Source organism: Clytia hemisphaerica, unplaced genomic scaffold (genome assembly GCF_902728285.1).
Source record: "Clytia hemisphaerica strain Z4C2 unplaced genomic scaffold, Clytia hemisphaerica genome assembly, whole genome shotgun sequence".
In the NCBI taxonomy this organism is placed as follows: domain Eukaryota; kingdom Metazoa; phylum Cnidaria; class Hydrozoa; order Leptothecata; family Clytiidae; genus Clytia; species Clytia hemisphaerica.
The window spans coordinates 1-22438 of record NW_027104025.1 but is presented as its reverse complement, the minus strand read 5'-3'; the positions used below and the strand labels follow the sequence as shown (position 1 = coordinate 22438).

The 22438-nt window shown below is 35.5% G+C and overlaps 1 protein-coding gene across 4 annotated transcripts in view; it reads left to right on the top strand.

The window, feature by feature from the left end:
• Positions 1-16020, top strand: part of LOC136811580 (U11/U12 small nuclear ribonucleoprotein 35 kDa protein-like) — a 28297-nt gene extending 12277 nt beyond the window's left edge. The window contains exons 2-4 of one of the 4 annotated variants that reach the window (XR_010847249.1): positions 2547-3094; positions 15405-15472; positions 15872-16020. Coding sequence is in view for 3 of the 4 variants with exons in the window: in XM_067068206.1 (XP_066924307.1) it covers positions 2547-3053 (507 nt within the window). In the remaining variant the exon portion in view is untranslated. Of the gene's footprint in view, positions 1-2546; positions 4334-15404; positions 15819-15871 lie in introns of those variants that run through there. The other 3 variants (XM_067068206.1, XM_067068207.1, XM_067068204.1) reach the window with 3 other exon arrangements.
• The last annotated feature ends 6418 nt before the right edge of the window (positions 16021-22438 follow it).

Below are 22438 nucleotides of genomic sequence, written 5' to 3'. Positions count from 1 at the left end.
GTACCTTATTTAAAGGTTTTCTTTTCAAATACAAGTGGTATCGTTTGCTTACTCATCAATTTTAGTTTACAAGCTTTTCCACATTGATATGACACGGATGTGGAACAAGATTGGTCAGAATGGGTAAAAGAAAAAACAATGCTTTGTTATTCAGCACGAAATCGAACGCAATAAACAATAGGACAGAGACACTGGCCTGATATGAAACGGGAACAGTTATGTAAAACTAAAACCTTTAAAAAGGTACCTCTTGCTCGTCACATTTAAAAGCGTCAAAACTATGTAATGCTAATTCTCAAATAAAACAAATGTGGCAAATCAATGTTTATATAGTTTTATATCGGCTTAAGAGCAAACGCCTTCAAACAAAGATGGTACGGACATAAACACACCTTCAAATATGAAACCAAAAGAGCGTCAACAGAGTTATCCAACCACGTTTGGGACCTACAAATTAAAAAATATACAGCCGAAATTGTCATGGAAAATTATCGACCACGCCCACCCGTATGTTAATGGCTCAAAAAAATGTAACCTCTGTCTCACAGAAAAATTTTATATAATTACGTCAGAACTCGATCTCGTTAACAAAAGATCTGAACTTATTTCTAAATGTCGTCATAACAACAAATTTATTCTAAAATTCGAATCGAACCTCGAATCGGTCCCCCCGGACAAATCATGAATTTTATTTTCAATACTTTTTAATGGTAATGATTTCATCATTGTTTTTATTACCTAGTTTTATTGCACCAATTATCCAGTTTTTTAACTGTTTACGTCGAATTTCAATTTTTTTCAATCATTTTGTACATATGACTAGTGTGAAAACACGAAACTCAGAGTAATGTACTTTACTTAGTTTTTTTTAAATGGAAGACAACTTTTAAAAATATTAATGCTAATTCTCTTGAGAAATGGTCCAAAATGTTGAAAGGTTGCGGTTGCTTTTACATATTGCGTACTTTCTTTCCGCTCATCAAAAAAGGCTTTAAAATGTAGAGTATATTCAACCTTCTGTTAAAAAGAAAATCTTCAAAATTTCTTCCTCTATGTGAAATCAAGTGCGTATTACTTGTAGGTGACGAATCGACGGATCCTGCACTAATGCACTTCTCAGTTTTCTCAAAGGTAACGAATCGAGAGTCTTCCTACATGTAATGGTTAAGATTGTTTCCTTAGTTACCGCCTCAAATTTTTAAGTTGCGTAAATCCTGCATAGATTTAGATTTTTTAAATATATTTTGAATACATTTGACCTTGAAAATTTTTTTTTTTTATGAGTTCGTGAAAATTATCGTTAGAACACCTAATAGTACAATCAGTGCCATAATATATTGGCACTTTTGGCTAATTTACCATTTTTTGAAAATTGAAGTTCGAGCGAGAATGTCAATTTTTAGGCCTTCAACTTGATTCCATCGATTATTTCGATCTGGGAGGGATTTATTGGTTTCTAGGCTATATTTCAAGCCCTACTGGACCATTTTTGAGCTTTTGGATCCTCAGATCCTAAGGTCCTAACTAAGCCTTAAGTCTAGCGTTAAAACTCAGAATTAAAACTCTACCCTTCGAACCTACTTTAGAGCACTTACAAATCGATTGTGGTTTCAAAACACCCCGGTGAAGTTCCCTTTAGTGCCAAGCATTTTGTGACTGATTGTAGGGACAAACCCTTAGGACCCGCGAGTTTTTCCCGAAGGGGGGGGGCTTCCGCAAAGGCCCAGGAAATTTTTTAGTACTCAAAAACTGTCGTCACAGGCAAAGCCCCTTGGCCCCAAAAATTTGACCAAATTTCAAAGTCAATAAAACCATATGTAATATGCTATACTTATGCAATACTTATACCAATCGAAAGCACTCGAAAAACGATATAGAGGACTTTTACAGTCGATTTTTCAACCTATCTCGAGAAAATTAACGTCAAAGTTGCGTTTTGACGTCATTTCTAGTCGATTTTCCCGAGTCGACTATATCTTATATCTCAAAAAGCTAATTAAAATTCAGAAACAACGCATATCAAGCTAAAGGTAAAAACATTCAAACCGAAGAGCTAAGGGATCGCCCCTACTATAACAACAATGTGACCCTACTTTAGCGACAAAGTACTAACTAACACCATCATGTATTTCTTTAACCTGTTTAGAATGGTAATAAGAATTCATGTTCTCTAAGTACAAATCACGATCGACTAACATCAATTCAATCAGATTGTTTAACGAATCTTATTAATCTGGGGAAAGTTTTCGATGTGTTTTACGGTCACTTGTTTGACCACATCCATATGCAATACATGGATTTATAGTGATTAATTTGTTTCATCAACCTAGTCCAAAATTCTCATAGTTTCAAAATTTAAATTGAAAATTTTGAGGTTTCTTATGCTAAATTTCGGGGAGAAGAACTATTAGACGAGCTGTTAAAAAAGAGACTACTCCGAAAACAAAAAGACAAAAACTAACACCGTACTTGTTTTGTCATTTACTCCCAATGTATGAAGCGTTTAGAATCAAGTCAAAATATTATCTTATTATTTTTATGTTCAGGTTAAAGGTGATCCCGAAAAAACGCTCATGGTTCGTCATTTACCAAACCAAACCAAAGAAATCAGTTTACGCAACGTTTTCTCACGATACGGGGACCTACAAAATTGCCGGTTAGTCCGTGACGCCATCAGCGGGAAGAGCCGTGGTTACGCTTTCGTGGAATACAAGTGTGTGCGTGATTGTGAGGAGGCGCTTCGTGATTCAGGTGATTTAGTTATTGATGGACAAAAAGTAGTCGTGGATAGGGAATGTGAACGCACACTAAAAGGTTGGATACCGAGGCGGTTTGGGGGTGGGTTTGGCGGTAAGAAAGAATCAGGACAGCTCAGATTTGGTGGCATAGAAAGGCCTTTCCGTCGCCCGATTCCTGTCAATTCAAAACCCTTAGGAAGACAACACTCGTCAACTGAGAGTCGTGACGGAAAAAGGCGTTTCCCATCAACGAGCGACGCACCACGCTACAAACGAACGCCTCACGACGACGATAAACGCTCACGAATGAGGTAGTCATGGTAACGAAATGCGCCATCATTAAGAAGAAATCTAAGGTATGATAATTACATTGTATCATAACATTCTTTCATTCAACATTTTTGCATTTGCTTGTTACTGTTTTGAATGACGTAATAATGACGTAATTATGAACATAGACGTCGCACGCATGGTATATTGGATCAACAGGAGCTGGTCCAAAACAGGTTTGAATCCTGTTGTAACTACAGTAGTTTGTCTTTCTCGTATGGTATCATACTCCCTGAAAATCCAGGCGGGTCACCTTAACGATTGAGTTGGCGTAAAATGGGCATCAATGATACCCTGGTGGCGTGTTAGAAACTGAAACCAGGAAAGATTTTCAAAGCGAAATTGTTTTAGATGGCTCAAAAAACCCATCGATTAATTAACGTAGAGTTATTTTCTGACGCACGAGGCCCCAATGTGTAATGCTACAGGCTTTGTCTGGACCTCGCTGTTTTAATTAAAATTTTATTGGATTGTAATTGATCATATACATTGACATTTATATTCCAAGAATCATGGGGCTTTTTGAATTTGTGGTCGAGTCAAACCATGCATCGATATAAAAGACACCCTGACGTTGATGAACAATGAAAAAGTAACTGAATAGACTTATATGATACATTTTTCCGAGAACTGTGTGTTTTAATGTGCTCGCGACATTGAAATCCAAGATATTCTGTCGAGGTTGAATTTCCAAATAAAATGCTAATCGGTGCCTTGTCTTAACACACTTAATGAAGTCTTATTATCCAGGAAAGTTTTGGATGGTTACGAAAACATTAATGCATTTTGTAATGGTATGAAATTCACCATGACGTATTATTGTTTGGCTTAACTTGATTATTATTTGGAAAAGACATTCTTCCACGGACTTCTTTTCTTAACGAACCTCGTGACATTCCTATTCAGGAAGCGTGGTCAATTTTATTGGCATTGGATTGTTTCATGACACATTTAACCTAAGTCCTTATTCACCTTCATTCTTTATCACGAACCTATCTGAACTCATGTTGTGCAAATCTAGCACGTATCCTGGAAATGAGCTAATGGTTCACGCATTAACTTTACCTTGATGACTAATGTAATTATTATACTGTAATTGTTTTTGAATGATGCAACCAATCATAACCGGGGGTAATGGAATTGGTTGGGTTGATACAATTTAAAGCCTACATTATGACGTCTATCTGTGAGAAATTGTATGAATTTGTAACAGTTTTTTTAAAGAAAAGAAATATCCATTTTAGATTTTCAACCATATTAAGTTATATATGTCATTGTCAATCTTGATCTCTTTTTGACAGCGTTTCTATAACCGGAATACATAGTGCGTAATGAATATCATACAAAATTTCTGTTTCCATCACAAAACGTTTCTCTCTCTCGCTCTCTCTCTATTTCTTGGCGTGTCGTGGTTTTGAAAATAATAAAAATAGTTGTAACCTTGTAAAATATGTTTTATCTAAAGTTGTTCAGATTACATTATATTCTCACCCACTACGTGAATTCATCCGCTGTGTCTTGAACGATACAGTAAATCTGTCTGGATAACATATTCTTCACCGTGTCCTGCCTTGCCTTACCTTTTTTCACATTGTATTTACTCTCAAAGGCAGTATTATAACTTGAACGAGACAGTATTCATCCAGGCAAAGACTCCTAATTTACAGTGTGAATTTGTTATTACTAAAGTATTATCTTTATAAATAAATTGATGTCTTTAAAAATGTCCTTCAGAACACAATGGTGGTTAACCACAGCTACCGGAGCTGACTCTATCTGGAGTCTTAAATAGTATTTTTTTAATTTCTGAATTTTCGTTGCAGCCTCACTTTCGGTATTAACCTAATGGATTTTTCTTATTTCTCTAAGACAAGAAGAATCAAAGATCTTTAACCGCCCCCTCCTTCCCGCAATGTGTTGGTACTTCCATTTTGACGACATTATGAAGTTACCTTGAAAATTTATAACATTTAGAAAAGCAATTTATTATCAGAAAGGACTTAAAAATTTACTCCTCAAAATTCTCCAAACAAGAAAAATGCAGTATGTAAACTTAACACTGTCGCTAATCTCATCTTTGAGACCATTTCCTGAGATGATAGACATGATCCTAAGTTAGAAAACAGTTGAAAAAGATTGCTTTCAAAAGGGGTTTTAGTACTGATTTTAAGGGGAATATTGAGAAGCAGTCCGAGTCTCCCTAATGGCAATTTAAAGGTGTCCATACACTAGTAGTGAATCGTAGTGCAAAGGTAGAGCATCCGGCTACGATGAGAAAGATCATGGGTTCAACCCCCGGCCGGGTCATACCAAAATGATACTTAATGCTCAGCAATTAAGGAAAGGATGAAGGGTAAGTAGAGTAGTCCAGGGGGGAGGGACATTTTGAGTATCAAGTTATCGAAACAGGAACCTTCGGATATTCTCCAACTTCGGTCGCGAGTATTACTTACTTTTTATTCTATGTTACAATTGTGAATGAAATTGAGAAAAACTGCAATTGTAAAGGTAATAAATTGTTGTTTCTATATGTTCTTATAAGGTTTCGTTTATCGAAAAGACCAGAAAACTTTTTCGGGTCAAGGAGACATTCGGGTTATACAAGTTCGAGTAATGGAGTCTCTGATGGAGACTCTAATGTAATCAAAATGTATAGTTCCAACTTCTTGGTTTATTTCAGTCAGGAGTAATACCTTAAACAAGGCGTATACCTTGTTTAGGATGTACCTTAAACAAGGTACATGTATATACCTTGTTTAAGGTAGGGGTACCTTGTTCAAGGTATTTTTTAAGATTTCCTCAAAAAACATCGATTTTAAATGTGTTAAGGAAAAAGGGCATGTTGAATTTTAGCACAAAGGAAAGAGGAGTCCTTGATTGACCAAGTAGTGAAAAAATTATCAAAATCTACAGACGGAATCTTTTTTCATCTTTGTTTTATCTTTGGAACTAGGTTTGGAACCATAAATTCAGGGGAAGAAGACAGGAAGCAAAGGAGAATAGTTAATAATACCTTAAACAAGGTGTATACCTTGTTTAGGATGTACCTTAAACAAGGTACAAGCATATACCTTTGTTTAAGGTAGGTGTACCTTGTTCAAGGTATTTTTAAAGATTTCTTGAAAAAACGTCGGGTACCATTTTAAATTGTTTTGTATTTTTGTGTAAAGCTCTTTCTACACCCTTTAAAAAAGCCGATTTCGTTTCATGTAGACTAGACTTTAAGGTTGTTTTAAAATTGAAGATTGTGATCAATTCCGGCTGTGGAATTTTCTAAAAATCACCATGGGAATTCAGTTTCTCGTGCTCTTTCCAAAGGTATAGACGAGAGAGTGCCCTTTTTCCTAGTTTGGAAAATATTCCCACTACTTCCTAAATAGGAAGTATCAAACAATAGAAATTTGGAATTCTTACTTGAACAAGGTATACGCCTTATTTAAGGTATTACTCCTGACTGTATTTGTCTCCTTGTTCCCCTTTTCATACACCCCTGTCTCACAGCCCAAGTGGGACTTTTTTCCTCAGCGGGGATAGAAATTCCTATTGAAATCACTATGGGAATAGTTTTTTGTTCCGAGGTTAATAAACCCAGTAGGAATAGTTTTAGAGTACAATCTTTAAACATTGAATTTCGAGTTGGGATGAAATTTCAGGGTAATTTTCCAGCCGGGGACGAAATTCATGCCAAATTTTCCAGTGGGTCTATGACACAGGGGTGTTTTCATGATCTATATGATGGAAATGCCAGAGACTGGTAGGGATTTAAAAACACTTTTTAAGATTTTCTAGTGGTCAAAATTGTTGTTTTGGGTCAAAACACATAGGAAATCTGAAATGCATTATAACGACGTCGGCTTGATGATGTTAAGTAGAGTAACAAATGTGCAATTCTCACGAACCGAAAGTTTTCGTTCATTATAACCTCTAATTATAAACATACCCTATTTTTCTCGCTTGAAACAAACAACCTGACCTTTTTTGGTGAAAAGGTTCGATAAAAACAAGGAAATTATTGAAAACAAAACTATTTGAAGGTATTCTTATTTTAACTGTTACAATCGAAAATGGATAATTTGAAATGAGATACAATCGAAAATATAAAAGCCTTTTGTCAAATAATTTTGCCGACGATACAATAAAATGAACCTGCTCTTATTTGGTGAATTTTTCGTTTATTTATTATTATGAATTTATTTTGGTGAATTTCTTGTTTATTTATTTTAATGAATTTATTTTGGTAAATTTTTTAGGCTCGTCGCCTAAAATGAAAATGTAATTCCATGAAATCTTCATGAAATTAAATGAATATATTATCGCTCCTACTCTTTGGAGGATATAACAATTTTTGGAAATTTACCACTCGAACATTGTGACTTTTGACCTACCGGACTGTAGGTTTACCCCCGAACAAGCATCAGTTGACCCCCGGGCATTCAAAATTACCCCCAAATAGAGCAACTTTACCCCCTGGACAAAACAAGTTTTGTTGACTTTTCACTAACCCTCAATATAGCCTTATGTACGAAAATTTTTTGGAAGATTAAAATTAATTGCACACCATCCAGAGTAGACTTTCCCTTGGATGCATCTTCGAGATGACTTAGCATTGTTCGTCGTAGAGCAACGATAGAAGGTTTGTAACGTCCAATTGGTTTTTTAACCTTGACTACCAAACTTAAGTTAGGGGAAGAGATTGTCCATCCAATGAATTGAATATACTCTACTCATGAAAGAATTATAACTATCCTTGGATAGAGAAGTTAATGTGTTCACCTAAACCTATCATTCCGTGCTCGTGACATGCAGCTCTGATGGTGTATATAGTAATTAAGCTCGAACGATTTGATAGGAAATGGGTACCATAACTATGATTCAAGAGTATGGGGGGAATGCCTTTCATTTTGATTTGTAAGTAAATATTTATCGGGTTCGACCATACGATGCACTGTAGAAGGCGTTTCTCTTCATCATACTCTTGAATCATAGTTATGGTACCCAATTCCTCTCGTATGGTCTGAGTGACCCTAACAAAGATACATTCACTTGCCAAGTGAATCCAAGCACCGGAGTGGGAACCTCCTACTTGGAAGTCAAGGTTGATAACCACTACACTACAACACCCTAAGTGGCTACTGCCAGTTATAACAAACTCAGCTGAAGTCTTTTATTACATTGGCTGATACTCTAATCGGCAGCAAAGTTTGTCCAACCCAACTATAAGGAAGCTTCAAAATCCACGGATAGGTGGGTGGGTTTGCATTAAAAGGAAGATATTTGAAGGGGTTGATCTAAATGGGGAGAAATGACATCATAGTGTTTGATCAATTAAACAAACAAGAAATTAGATGTATCTCATCTCAATTCAAAGGATATTGTGTTGCGGTGGTGTTGGTTAAAGTATTAGACGGTAGATTACCTCGCGTATTAATTCAAATAGCCTGCCCACTTTCTCTCCATTGTCTGTATTGAATTACATACGTAATCTGGTGTAGGTCTCCTCCAACCTTTTTTCTCCAACCGTTATCTGTGATGACGTTGTTTTTTAGGCTATTTTGTCCATTTTTGTTGTTGTTTACAAGCCTTGTTGTTGTTGACTTATTGTTTGTGTATTTTACAATGCGTGTGCGTCTTAATAAAAGACACGAGTCTTATTATTATCTTTGAGTAGTATTAATCATGCAGTATCCCTATTATGTCAATGATGACCATTGAGACTTTGGTGCTCTATTTGAACTTGTTATACACGTGTTCTTAGCTTTCGTGTGGATACTCTGTCTATTGTACACGCCGACCACCTACACCCACAGTTGGGTAACTTACTATTGAAATTAATCGTCGAGTAGATTCTGATTACTCCGAGCGTGGCTATCATTCACTCTAACCCAGGCCCAACCCAGGTTAATCCCAATGCTTTAATCTTCTTCAAGCAGATTTGGATTGAATATTAAATGAGATTTTAAGCGCAGTGATTGGCCTTATCCAAACTATCGGACCAAAATCAAACGACGATCATTATAAACATTTCATTTTCGTTTTATAGCAAATATGCAACGCGGTTTGCATTTTGATTGTTTTGTGGCGCGAGATGAACAACCGGGTTGGATCGTCACATTCGCAATATCACTTTAAAGCAAAGTGTTGTTTTGCGAAGAATGATTGATCGGTTGTGATATTAGTTAGACTAAACATTAGACTGGTCTTATGAAGGTTTTTGCCAAATCAAATCAAATGGGTCCTGTTAGAAAATGAGCCTGTTCGCTTTAGTTACTCCAAAAATTTGTGCTAGAAGCCTTATATGTAAAACGTCAATGAAAATGATACTTGTTCCATGTTCTTGTTTTGAATTACGTCAATTAGGCCTTAAAGTTCACCAAAGACTTTACGGCCAACAAAAAAAAAACAGTAACTCGCTATTTTCGTCAGTTATAAATCTGTTGCCATTCCTTTTACAAAATCTTTGACTATTACAGAGCCTCAAGCTTGATTATTTTTTTGCTTCAAAAATATTTAAATCCTTTAATTCTCTCTTTTATTGTTGCTCCCTCGCATAGGACCACATGGTATTGATATTTTGTATTCAAGTATTCAGTATTTCAAGTACGTTGGTAAAGTAATGAAAGGATTTCATCCCTTTTTGCGTTTTATTTTTTGACTACGGCATATATAGATTTATGCGATATAGCTTATCAAAAATAGAAAGCCCCAGTTTCGGTAGCATTTTAGTCATCGAATGTTCACGCTATTTTGGTCCAACTGACGTGCGAAGGGTTAAAACAATCAGTGTTTTTGACGTTCGTCCAGTATACACTATATGTAGGCTATATGAAAAAGAATTGCGTCACCAATTAGAACCCAACCAAGTGTGGCACCGCTCTAAAAATAACAGACATTACTACTACCTTTCCAATTAAATGAATTGCGCAAATCGGATTTTCAAACTCATTTTTCAGCAAAACATGACTATATAAAGTAGTTTGACGTCAATGCACCCCGAGGCTAACATCCCGTTTGAAGTCAACTCAGTCTAAAAATCAGTTTCTTTTTATGAAGCTTGTTATTGAGTATGTCAAAAATTGAATTGAATTTATTATACTTAGCCAACTAAGCCGACTTTCGTCTTTTAAAAAATCGACTTTGTTGATTTCCTTCTTTTCCTATACATCTATTTTAATTTCCATTAGTCTATACTACAGCTTAATTTGCATAAAATGCGATTTAAGAAGTTAAATATAGTAAAGCTTATTAATCTGACTAAGAGATCAATAGTTCTATATTTTGACAATTTAGTAAAGGTTACTGGAGTGTTGTCTGACGTCATTAAGTGGTATTAAAGCAGAGATCAATCAACGCAGTAATTTTCCAACGGCAATTAAAAACCATTTCTTAATCTTTCTTTTTTTCTCCCCCGCATACATAGTTGTCTTTTGATCAACCTTTTGATTGCATTCTTTTTACTATGTTTGCACTGCTTTGACTACCTTTCCTTCTTCGTTGATTCTTATTTGATCGATCAATGTCTGCCACAGCTAATCCACCATGTTTATCGGAGGTTTGCCATGGAAACTGTCCTGTTTCTCCTGTGCAAAATAAGGTGCTAATCGTTAAATTACCGGCGCCACTCCTCTCTCTCTTCTACATCCAACTAACAATATATTATTTTATATAATATTTCTGAAGGAAAAATAAAATTTATTTTGCCGGAAAATGTCATATTTTTGTATGTACCTGTTTTGGTGTTATAACTACCGATAAATAATCAGAATGCTTTCTAATCAAATAGCCATGGTTTATTCTCTTTCCTCATCCATGGATAAGTCAAATGGTAGTGGACAAACATCGCACAAAACTGCCTACCATTAAATTTTGATACAGTTGACGCTCTTTAATTCGATGTTCTACTATTCGATACGCTCCATTATTCGTTAATATTCAAAGTCACCGTCAATAAAAAATTCTCTTTGACGACGCTCTGCTTTTCGATACATTTACTTATTTGAAAAAAATCCAACCCCCCTTGAAAATGGAATTAGAACTAGTTAGAACGTGTAAACTACATCACTTTACTCTCTAATATTACATGTGTATACATTGTAATGCAGAACTAGTCTGATGTAGGTATCGTGACTGTCGATAAAAAATCTGGCCTACTAATTCACATTGTACGACAGCCCAGTGTGGGGAGTGGATGTCGATTTTCTTAGTGTCTGCCTTGTAGGCTCCGAAAATTTACGCGTGGAATCATTATGCATCGTCAAAACCGGCCTTTCCCCTCATTCAGGGCGGTCACTAGGGCACATGGTGACACATCATAACTACTGTCTTACTTCAAGTACCAGAGACTGTTCATCTAACGTTTCCAGACCATTTAAAAAGAACAACAAATAACTATTAAAAAGCGACAAAAAGAACGACAAATCCTAACCCTAACCCTAACCCTAACTATCAAAGAAAAAGAACGACATAATTGATATTGAATTATCCAACTTGATAGGAATTTTTGGTGCAATGTTGCATAAATTGCATGAATTTTTCTATTTTTTTTAATACAACATCGAATATTTTGATGTGTAAATTTTCATCTCATCTCATCTTGTTTTCTGATTTGTCATTATTTTTAACAACCATAGAGTACTTTCTTTTCAGTTGTCTCTTCCTCTTCCGAAACTAATGTGATAATGTATGGGAAAGGTGTGTCCTTTCACCTCCACTAATTAATAGTCATGAAAAGGAAAAGTATGAAATCACTTTCAGCGACTGCCATCTTTGCTAACAGTTTCAATTCTTTCATCTCTTCGACAAAATCACTCAAAGATAATCTAAAGATAATCTAAAGTAAAATTTATCACTTTCGGGTCGAATATATCATTTTTTTATTCTCCAATTCCATTATGTAATATAAGAAACTGGATCACGCTAAACTTATCTATATATTTTATATTACATAAATTGTTCGAAGCCCTTCATGTGAGGTAGTTGTCCTGTTGTCCTGACCAGAAATGAACATAGTCGACCAAAAATAAATTTGTTCCGTATTTGGCATAATGGCACATTATCGTAACATTGTGCCGGATGGTATCTCCTGGTAACGGTGTATTTAACAGACCAGATTGATAATAGAATAAGTATTTAGTACGCCAAAACTAAAAGTGAAAACAAAATATGTAACATACCATAATTATTGTGCTAATATGGTCTTCCTCGAGGAACAAATACGGAATCAAAGGTTAGCAACTCAATTTCATAATTTCCTAGATTCCTTCTTGTTTACGATCTCACAGAAAGAAGAAAATTCGGGAAATTTTTGTCAAAATGTTCAAATTGAAAGACAGAACTGTATATTCAGTCCTCCCCAGATGTGATAGAACAAGTGAAGTCTAAATTGACTTAGAAAGTTGAATTAACTTAACAATTAAAAAATGACCTAAATTTCAATAGGATGAAAATTTATCACGGGACAATATTAGGCCTGATCAGGAATATGTTTTGGTATATGTACAGTGAAATGTCGTGTAAAATTAACTCCTGGGGTTGGAAGACGCCCTCCGTCGCGATCACGAAAAAGCCTAGTTGTTATATCAATTTTAGATTGTCATAAAAAAGACCGAGTTGTGCTGGTCACAAGTTCCTTCGAATTTTTAGTCAGACTTTTGCCCGTGGGGTTGTTTTCGGTTTTGTTTCTGGTTCTGGAAGATTCTTTTGAAACAATGAGCTTTTCAAAATGTAAAATGGGTGAATGGAAGCTATAGTTATATACTGTTGGAAATGTCTCTTAGTTGGTAAATTATATATGACTATGGTAAAGATCGTTATTGAGCTGGTCGATTTTTCGACCGGTTTGTTAAAAAGGTTTTATTTAAGCTGAGGGGTTCTTTCTCCACCGTAAACAGCTCAAAATCATACAAACGATCAATGCATTTACCGAGGCTTTGGGAAAAGTGTAGGTGGAATAATTTCCCATGTCAAAAGGTCACTTCATTACATCTCACTAATCGGCTATTGAATCAAAGACGTGAGGAAGTTAGAACCACACATCCCACAGCATTGAAAAGAACGCTACTTTTTGATAGTCCAATATTCACGGTGGAGTGTATTTTAATCAGATATCTCAGCAAAAAGTTACACTTTGACGCTTCTTCGGTGAGGTTTTATAAGATGAACCGGTGAAAATGTTGCTGCGGCGGTAATTAGGCGTGATTAAGGCATAATTCAAATTTAGCATATATGCATATATTATAGTCAAACATCATGTAGACGTTTCGTTTGAGGTTTATTTTTTGATGACTTTGAGAATCATTATTATTACTCTAAAGATGAAAATTTCTATCGAATATTTGTTACTATAAACCGTTAGGGCGCCTAACATTGAAACACAGAAGGTTTTAATTTTCATAGATCCCTGAGTAAGATTGGAATGAGAGATGCGGTTCTACTTCTTCTACCATCTTCAGAACCTTTTCAAAGCTTTGCAAACAACGTATTATCTTGTTCAAGTTTCCTTTAGTTTTAACCTTTCACCCTGGGGAATTATGCATTCAAGCTTAACGTGTTAGACTTAAACTCTCGGCTACATGATAGATGGATAGGAGGACAGAATATTAATAATAGTAGAACCTGCAAGTACAAATGGGCTCTTCCGACTTATTTTCATAGATGCGGATCGACGAACATTTCCAGAGTGTGGCAAATGAAATATGGGGTTCTAAAATTCTAGGGGGTTTGAGGAAACCTTTCGCTCTTTTCCAGGGAAGGTTTTTTTTTACAGAGTGGTATGGCTAAGCAGCGTCTACCTATATTTTCTGAAATGATTATCTCAATTTTATTCAAAGGGCTCAAAGAATATTTTTGAAATTTCAAGGGATTAAAGATTTTTCTGAAATTTCCAAGGGATTAAAAATTATTCTGTAATTTCCCAGAGGTAGAAATTATTCTGAAATTTCCAAGGGATTAAAAATTATTCTGAAATTTCCAAGAGGTAAATATTATTCTGAAATTTCCAAGAGGTAAAAAATTATTCTGAAATTTCCAAGGGATTAAAAAATTATTCTGAAATTTCCAAGAGGTAAAAAATTATTTTGAATTTACTAGGGTAAAAATATCGATTTAATTCGCCCAACTTCACTTTATTAGTGTTAAAAAAATTTTTTACAGGGGACTTTACTTACCCACCTTTCCAGGAACTCCACTTTTTTTTTCGGCTTGAAAAGGTTCATCCACCCCCTATATATTAAATGGAATAGCACTTTAAAACAAAAGATACTTCAGATGGTGGTAGAAGAGTTGAAATTTGGCTTTTAACAGTATTTTTTCCGAATAATATTAGTTACACTGTTCTTATCCCGATTTATCCCGTTGAAGTCCCTTTGCATGTTTTCCAAAAGCACGAACAACTTTCAGAACTCTCCAAGTAAATACTTACATCAAAAAGCTACAAAGTAAATCAAACTGTGAAAGTGGGATCCGTAATTAAAACATTTTCTGTTTGTTGACTTTCTCAACCCTGAACATTCAAATCTTGATAAAAACATTCGAAAGTGCATTCGACAATATCGAGCACGAAGGAGACAGGAAAAATACGGTTTATATTCCACCTGTCTTTTGACCAATGAAATCGCAAGAATCTTACTGGGATAAGTATTTTTCACTGAAAAATAAAACAGAATTTTGCTTTCTTCCTTCTGTGGGTTCTAATTTGCAAGTTTTCCGTCCTGAATGGGCGAGATAATATCCGTAGTTTCCTTTTCACACCACAATGTGTTAAAAATTCAATTTTGAGGGGGAGGGTCAAGCGTTGGAAAAATTTAGAGATTAGATGTATAATATTTCTTAGGAAAATTAGCATGAGAAAATATATCATAAACTATACATCACTGAATGCAGAGATCAAAAGTTTTTTTTAATCAAATTGATTGATCCTCTTGAATGTTCAGAAACATACTCTCAGAACACATCGGCCGCTCGGCCGCTGCTTTCGATTCGACCACCCCGATCAGTTTACAAATATTGAAATTCCTAACCTGAAAAGGTTCACAAATTGTTTGAAAATTTTTTAAAGAGATCTTAAAAGATAGGTCTTTAGACTCCAAATCAAATATTGATCAATATAAATATCTCGAAACGTATCGATATCGACCAAACGTATCGACTACCATCAAAGGGGCCCCGTTCAGATTTTCTCGCGTACGTACGAAGCGGGGAGATGAGGGTAATTAAAAACGCTTCGGAGAGTCCAGTATTAAGGCAATAAAAGCGTCCCCCTTAAACCGCTTGGTACAATATTTTCTTTAAAAGAAATGATGGAACTCATTCATTCTATATATAAATTTCATTTAATTGCAGATTTCCACTTGTCAAAGATTAGAACATTCTAAAGGAAAAACGCAACATGACAAAGCTTCCATGATACGGTATTTATATCTTTTAATATTGCGAACTGTGAAATTCACTCTATAAAATTATAAAAAGGGGCCGATCTTACTCGTTTCCTTTCACTGTTCAAAGGGTTTTAACCGACCAATGAGAAGCCTATTTTTTGTTTAAAATCAACTTCTTCTATAGCTTCCTCTCCCGCATTTGGAGTGTAGCTCAGCTTGTTGTCACTATCCGAACTCATCTCTCCGTGTTCTTTGTGTTTGTCCAATTGTAGTGTCTATGTCAAATGACATCTTAGCGGAGAGTTTAGAGAGACCTCCCAGAAAACAACTGCACAATTATGATAATGGAGAAACCGGTCCAAAATGTTTCCTGGTCAGGAGCGTACATAGATCTGACATTGTCGATTTTTTATATTTTTTGATACCTTTCAGGGAATATATCAGATTTCGAATCTGACAGCGTCTATCGATTCACATAGATCCAGCAATATATTTTCTTTGAAATTCTGTTGATTTATGGAAACTACATTATAATTTGCATTATTACAAACGAGTAGTCTAGTACAGATCCTAATCAAAAGCCCAAAGCACTTCAAAAGTTTGGTTTCGTCGTTTCTCCATTAAACCATTGTTAATTTACATCTAGGATCTTTCTCCAAGTACTTTATTCAAGAACTCAAGATGGAGGTCAAGTGTTGCTTTATAAAGAGAATACTCGTTGAACCTTCAATAGAATGCCAAAAGGCATTTTTAACTTAACTACAAATGGGAAAGTCCTAGGGCTGTAATCTATGAAACAAAACAAGCATGCTAGCAGCATAATATAAAAATTCCGGGATTGGACACGCGTTGTATCATATCTTGACATTGTACGCAAAAAAACACAATCTTGCAAATTTGCTTCGCTACATTGTCGTCCCTAGTAACAGACAAAACATTACAGAAGTATTAGCGTTTTAGGATTATAGACATTTCACAATTTATGTCATTGTACACTATTATGTTTCGTATCGAACAGTTTGAATTTGTCCTGGGCACGCGACAATTGTGCCAATTTGTCAATTCAGAACAATGCTATTTGCTTGCAATTGCAACCTCTTATATGTTTAAATCCGTTGGAATGTATAAATTCGCGTCAATTAAATCCCTGTAATTCATTAGAAACACTTAAGTATGCAGAGAAATTGGCATCGAATTACTGTCAAGGAATAAACTTCTTTCACCACAAGTCATCATACAACCATTATAATATGAGTTTGAAGTGTAATTTTAAGTTTTTTTGCCACTTGTAAATCTTGTTAAAATTTCAGTTATGTTAAGTAGATTTCTTAACGAACGAAAAGAATTTTTTTCCTCTGCACCCCTTTGATAGTATGTAGAATGTTGTTATAAGTAGTTTAAGGATTTTCAATTACTCAACTACCCTGAAATGCTTTTTGCTAAATTTTCTTTTCTGCAGTTCTCGTCTTTTCAAAGCGATTATAATTCAGTAAATTCCAACCTTCTTGACACGTCGCTTATAATTCCTTCATGAATGCTTACTCTGCGCAAGTAAACGTATTTTGTGTATCTCGTGATTCCATTTTGATTACGCTTCCCCTAAAAAGGACCTATGTATAAAAAGAATGTTGCTAGCTGACGTCTTTACTGAATGATAGCTTTGAGATGACTTCATTTCTCATCCATGAAAATGCAATTGCTTGATATCCGTAAAGTAATACACTACGTGCTCATTTTATCAGCAACAATTTCTTTGCATTTTGATTTGAACAACTGCTCTAATATTGTAGTAAACTTCTTGCGACTGTGTCTAAAGATTTGCCGAGAGTCGAGTATTTGAATAAAGTGATAACCTGATGCAAGGAATCCCTCCTGGACAATAATTTCGCTAGTTAACCACCGATCCCGTACACAATGGCTTTATGAAACAGCTCATTGCATCTCGCAAAAGGGACAAACGAGCTAATTTGTACCTAATCAAATTGAGTTTAACCCAGGGTTAGATGCACTTTTGGGCTCTTGTAAGCCTAGTTCAGAACATTCATGACCTTCAGGCACATGTGTTGAATAATCAAGAATCAAACACCAAACCTAAATTTTGTCGTTGTGTTCGATATTCTCACCCAGTGGACCTTTTAAGGGGGATGACCCTGAAATTGTATAACTATCATAGCATCATGTGTTACCTTTACAAAAGATAACGAGGGACTGTTATATTAATCTATGTTCTATTCATTCATTACTAACTAGTTATAGCATATTACTTATTTCATAATACCTGATTCTTGTGCACTGATAAGGTTCGAAATGCCTCGCCTAGAAATTTATCTTTAAAATCTATCAAACGGTTTCAGTCTTTTTATATTATAGTTGGCCAAAAAAGAAATCAGGCATCTTTATGAGGGTAAAAATAACTTTGTTATTAAGCAATTGATACCGCTATAATAACCACATGATCGACCTGTAGCTCCACCTCTTCTATTTTTATCGACATAATGTGATTACCGTATGTTTCAAATACATGTGATTCCTTCAAAGTTAAATTGCTGATAGACTTTTCCTAAGTTAATTAAGGAGAAAGAAGGGCCAAATTTGACATTTTACAGAAATTTATCTTCCTTGATTAGCATATGCTCATTGGATGTTTCTGTAAACGATTTTAAAGACTTTCTTTTGCACCAAATGTTCAAAAAGTGAACCTTGACCTCGAACAGCAATTTGGTCGTTTTTCGGACTAACCACCAGAACTATTGGAAAGTCTTGAATTGTGTGTCATAGTTAAATCTCCTTGTATAACTCTAAATATCGATTAATTTGAAGACAAAGTTGAAGAGGTTCGTCTGATCCAAAGTGGGTGATATCAAAGAAAGGTTGCCTAATTGATTGTAGCGTCCTTAAGATTTTCATTTCATTTGCTAGTAGTAAGCCAAGAGTGGTGGTTTTAGGCTTGCTCTGATAAAGGCAAAACGTAAAAATAGATTCAATCTCTTGATTTCATGTAACGCCGAGCCAGCTAAGTTTTGTAATATTAATACAGCACTTTCAAGGTCTAAGGCATATTGCTATATTTTTTATCCGAAATGTTACAAAATAAAAGTTCCTTTTTTCAAACTATTGGAAACCATCCGAGTGTCTTTCAAAATAAACGTTTGTCGTTTTTGGATCATCCTGCTTTTACACAACTTAATATTATAATTTCTCTTTGCAAAAGTATTTTCCGAATTTCGAAACTTATAGTTCATACCTCGATGCTTCGACCTTGTTTCACAATCAAGAAAAGTTATTGATAAAATATGCACTGTTTTGTTTATGCCGTCTAAACTCACCACTGACGCTCTGGTCGTACTTTTTAGGAACCAAACCTTTTAGACAGTGGCGGCCTGGCAGGGGGTGCAGGGTGTGCAGTGCACCACCCAGAAAGACCTGAGAGGGGCGCCAAAAAAGCTTTTCAAGGGGGCGCCAAAATTTTTTTTCATGTTTGGTTGGGCGATTTGCCGCCCTTTGACACGTTTTTAGCGCCTTCTATAAGTGCAATGTAAATTTTTCACCTGCGGCGCTTCGATTTATTTTACAAACTTTTTAACTACTATCAACATTGAATTGCGAAAAGTCTAAGCAAGAGAAGTGTTGTGTATCCCCCAGGGGTTAAAGGGGATGCTCACCCCAAAAATGAAAGATTGATCGAAACTGCTCGCTGTGGTTTTGTGTTCTTATGCCGACTAACTTTCTCCTTTTTAGAATATCTTTTAAGCTGTTTGACCTTTCTTACACCAAATTTTTTTGCCTGTGGCGCCACAATTACAGATAACCCTTACTCCTGCCAACTTTCGAATTTTTTGGGGCCTCTTTCAGCCATTGATCTTTAATGGAGAGTAAAGACCATTAAATAACAAGGAAATAGATATCAAGTTATCATTACCACCACACCTTCTTATAAATAAAAGTTTGTTAACTCAGATATTCCGGGCGTTATTTTCAACCAGTCACTGCTCTTACAGTTTAATATTTTCACTTAATGGTGGAGGGCGCAAATAAGGACAAAAATACCAGGGGCGCCAATTTCATAGTTTGCACCACCAAGAAAATTAAGCCAGACCGCTACTGCTTTTAGACCTGCACGTAGTTTGTTATTTCTCACTTACTTTCGGTGATAACGGTGATTAAAGAAATGTGTAGTTTAAGGGATCAACTTCCTCGGCCCAAACTTTCACGAAGATAGTTATAACTGTAAGTGATATCTATAACTGTAAAACATCCCCCTTAATAGTGGGTGTTTCCATTTCAGACAAGTTAATATATCTTATTAGTTGTTTGCGTAATATATAGTTACCTGATCTGAGCGTAATTTTGTTTCTGAATATTTAAAACCTACTAAGTTGATGAAGTTTTGTATTGTTTTGGAAAATACTCCACGGGACTTAGTTGTCTATTTTACTATTTACCACACAAGGAATTTTCCCACAAGACAAAGTTTCCCGGGGGGGGGCACTCCAGGTAAGTGACCTACCGGACGTGCGGCCCTTAAGGGTAGGTTTTTTGGGCTTTGGAAAGTGCACTGTAAGGGTTGATTTGTGAGCAAGTGGGAAAAAGTGCACTGTAAGGGTGTAAAATTTGAGAAAATACCAAATTTTGAGGTAAAAATTGAAAAATTGAAAAAAATTTTGCCCTGAAAAGGGCAAAACATTTCAAAAAATTGCATTATAAGGGTCGATTTTCAGCCAAAATTTTTCCTGCACTGTAAGGGTGCGATTTTAGAGACCTAGTTTTGGGCCGAACGTATGGTCGTTTTCAAAATCAAGTGCCCCCATCCCCCGGGGCAAAGTTTCTAGAAGGTTGAAGGTGTCTTCCAACTTATGCCGTATTTCCCATATTCTTTTGGGAAACAACTTGTAAACCTCTGAGTCACTTAGCCTATATATTTTATTTTGGTACAGTATGGTCACGAAGTCTAAATATTGCATTTTTGAGCTGAATAACACGAAAACAACCTTTGTGTTAAAGTTCTATTTTCAACTTGTCTTGTTTTGACTGAGCTTAAGGATATTGTGAACTTAAACTTGTCTGTTTATTAAGTGTATAAATAGACAAACTACAGTGGCGTCTCCATAACTCGAACAGGCGTGGGAAACGCAAATTTATTCGAGTTATGGAGGTGTTTATGAGTTTGCTTACTGAGGTGAAGGTATAAGAAGACAATTAAAGAGACATTGGAGTTAAAGAGGTTCAAGTTATGGAAACTTTATCAAAAAAAATTACAGCCATTGCACTTTAAAAAGTTGATTTCTTCCACTCACTATGATTACTTATATTAAACATAAAACTGAAAGTACTGCAGGTCCATTTCGCCCAAATTCTTCGAATCAATAACCTAGGAAAGCTATCTTTAGGGGTACATTACGAAATGTCACGTCCTTAATGGTGTATTATTCAATTTCGTTGGTTTCGTACACTACATTTTTTTTCTTTTCTAAAAATGTGCCTGCTAAAAATATTTCATTTCAATTTCAAAATCAATGATAAGGCATTTTTAATCGATTTCATCTTAAGAAATAAAATTAAAAACATTGTATCTTAGTTTAAAAAAAATAAGCGTTTTAAAACGATTTTTATATCTCGCCAACGGCTGATCTAAACATATTAAACCATGTATTTTTCTGAAAGCCCATGATCACGGTTACATGATGAGCTTGTCGATATTTCAATTTATCGTTCTTAGTAAAAATGCTGACGTCATCAAAATCGTCATTTTTTGGACTTTAGAGGTCATATCTCGGGACCACGTGGTCCAAATTTCAAAAGTAACCCCATTTTTTATCTACTCATCTAGAGGAATCTCCCTGTCTAGTTATTTTTGACATTTGAAAACCATTAAAAATCAGTTAGCAAGGGTCCCTCCTTGATTAATTGTAGAAAAAAGTACCATGTCCACCATTATGGATTTGAGGGTGTTCCCATCTTCCTGGGGGTAGGGCTTTTTTTTGGTGATTCCTGACATGTTCCTGGACCTCTGTGCAAAATTTCATCTCTACACCATTTTTGTCTGGGTATTTATGCAATTCTACCTGACTATACCACGCACTGCTCTAAAGGGATATAGCGGATGTGGATTTGGGAATCTGAAATTTAGATGAAAATGATTTAAAAAGGTCTGGAAACCTGGACAGATTCTCTTACGGACCCTTGGCCTTTAGAGTCAATACGTGTCTTGCGCGCAGAATCAGAATCCACTCGAAGATTTGGTTCGTTAGCTTGAGCGAAAGGGCTCATGGGTAGCGCCTCTAGACAGAATACCTTTTTCATCTCCACAGACGTACAGACGATTGCTTTGGTTGCTTTTTTTGAAAATTATAATTTATTCCCAAATTTTGGTAAAGTGTTTAGAAATGACTTCCATGAGTCGGCCATGGTCGCAAAAAATAGTACCCCTGTATAAGGTTCGTGAGCTTTGGAAACCTCCCACGAATTCAAAACTTCTTTCCACCGAATATATTCGCCGTGTGTCTGGCTTTTGTGTATTTTGCATATCATTCAATATTATTTGTAAATAGTCTGTTACAAAATAAGGTGACTGACACATCTTTGACAAAACAATTTTTCAATTTCTGTTTTGTTTTTTTATCATATTTGTAAGTTTTTGTGCCTGTTTTGGGAAACGTTTTCAAGAAACGCTAGGGTGGTCGTTGCTAAAGAGAGTAGCGTAAAATTAATGAAAGAATATCGATGCACGTAGATGCACTATACCAGCTTGAAGGTTTCTTTAAAGTGAATTCCTATTGGTCGTAACAAATTTAAAGTCTCCTAAAGCACCAATCAGGACAAGTCTTGTAAAAAATCCCTACCAAAAGCTCATCACCAAGACGGCTAATAATTGATTTCCTTCTTACCAACTACGAAGACAAATTTTCACAAGAAATGAGGTTGGAAAAGAAATGTTTCCGTTAGAATATTACACCAGTGATAAGAAAGGAACAACACGAAATAAACATCAGCTGGTCTGTG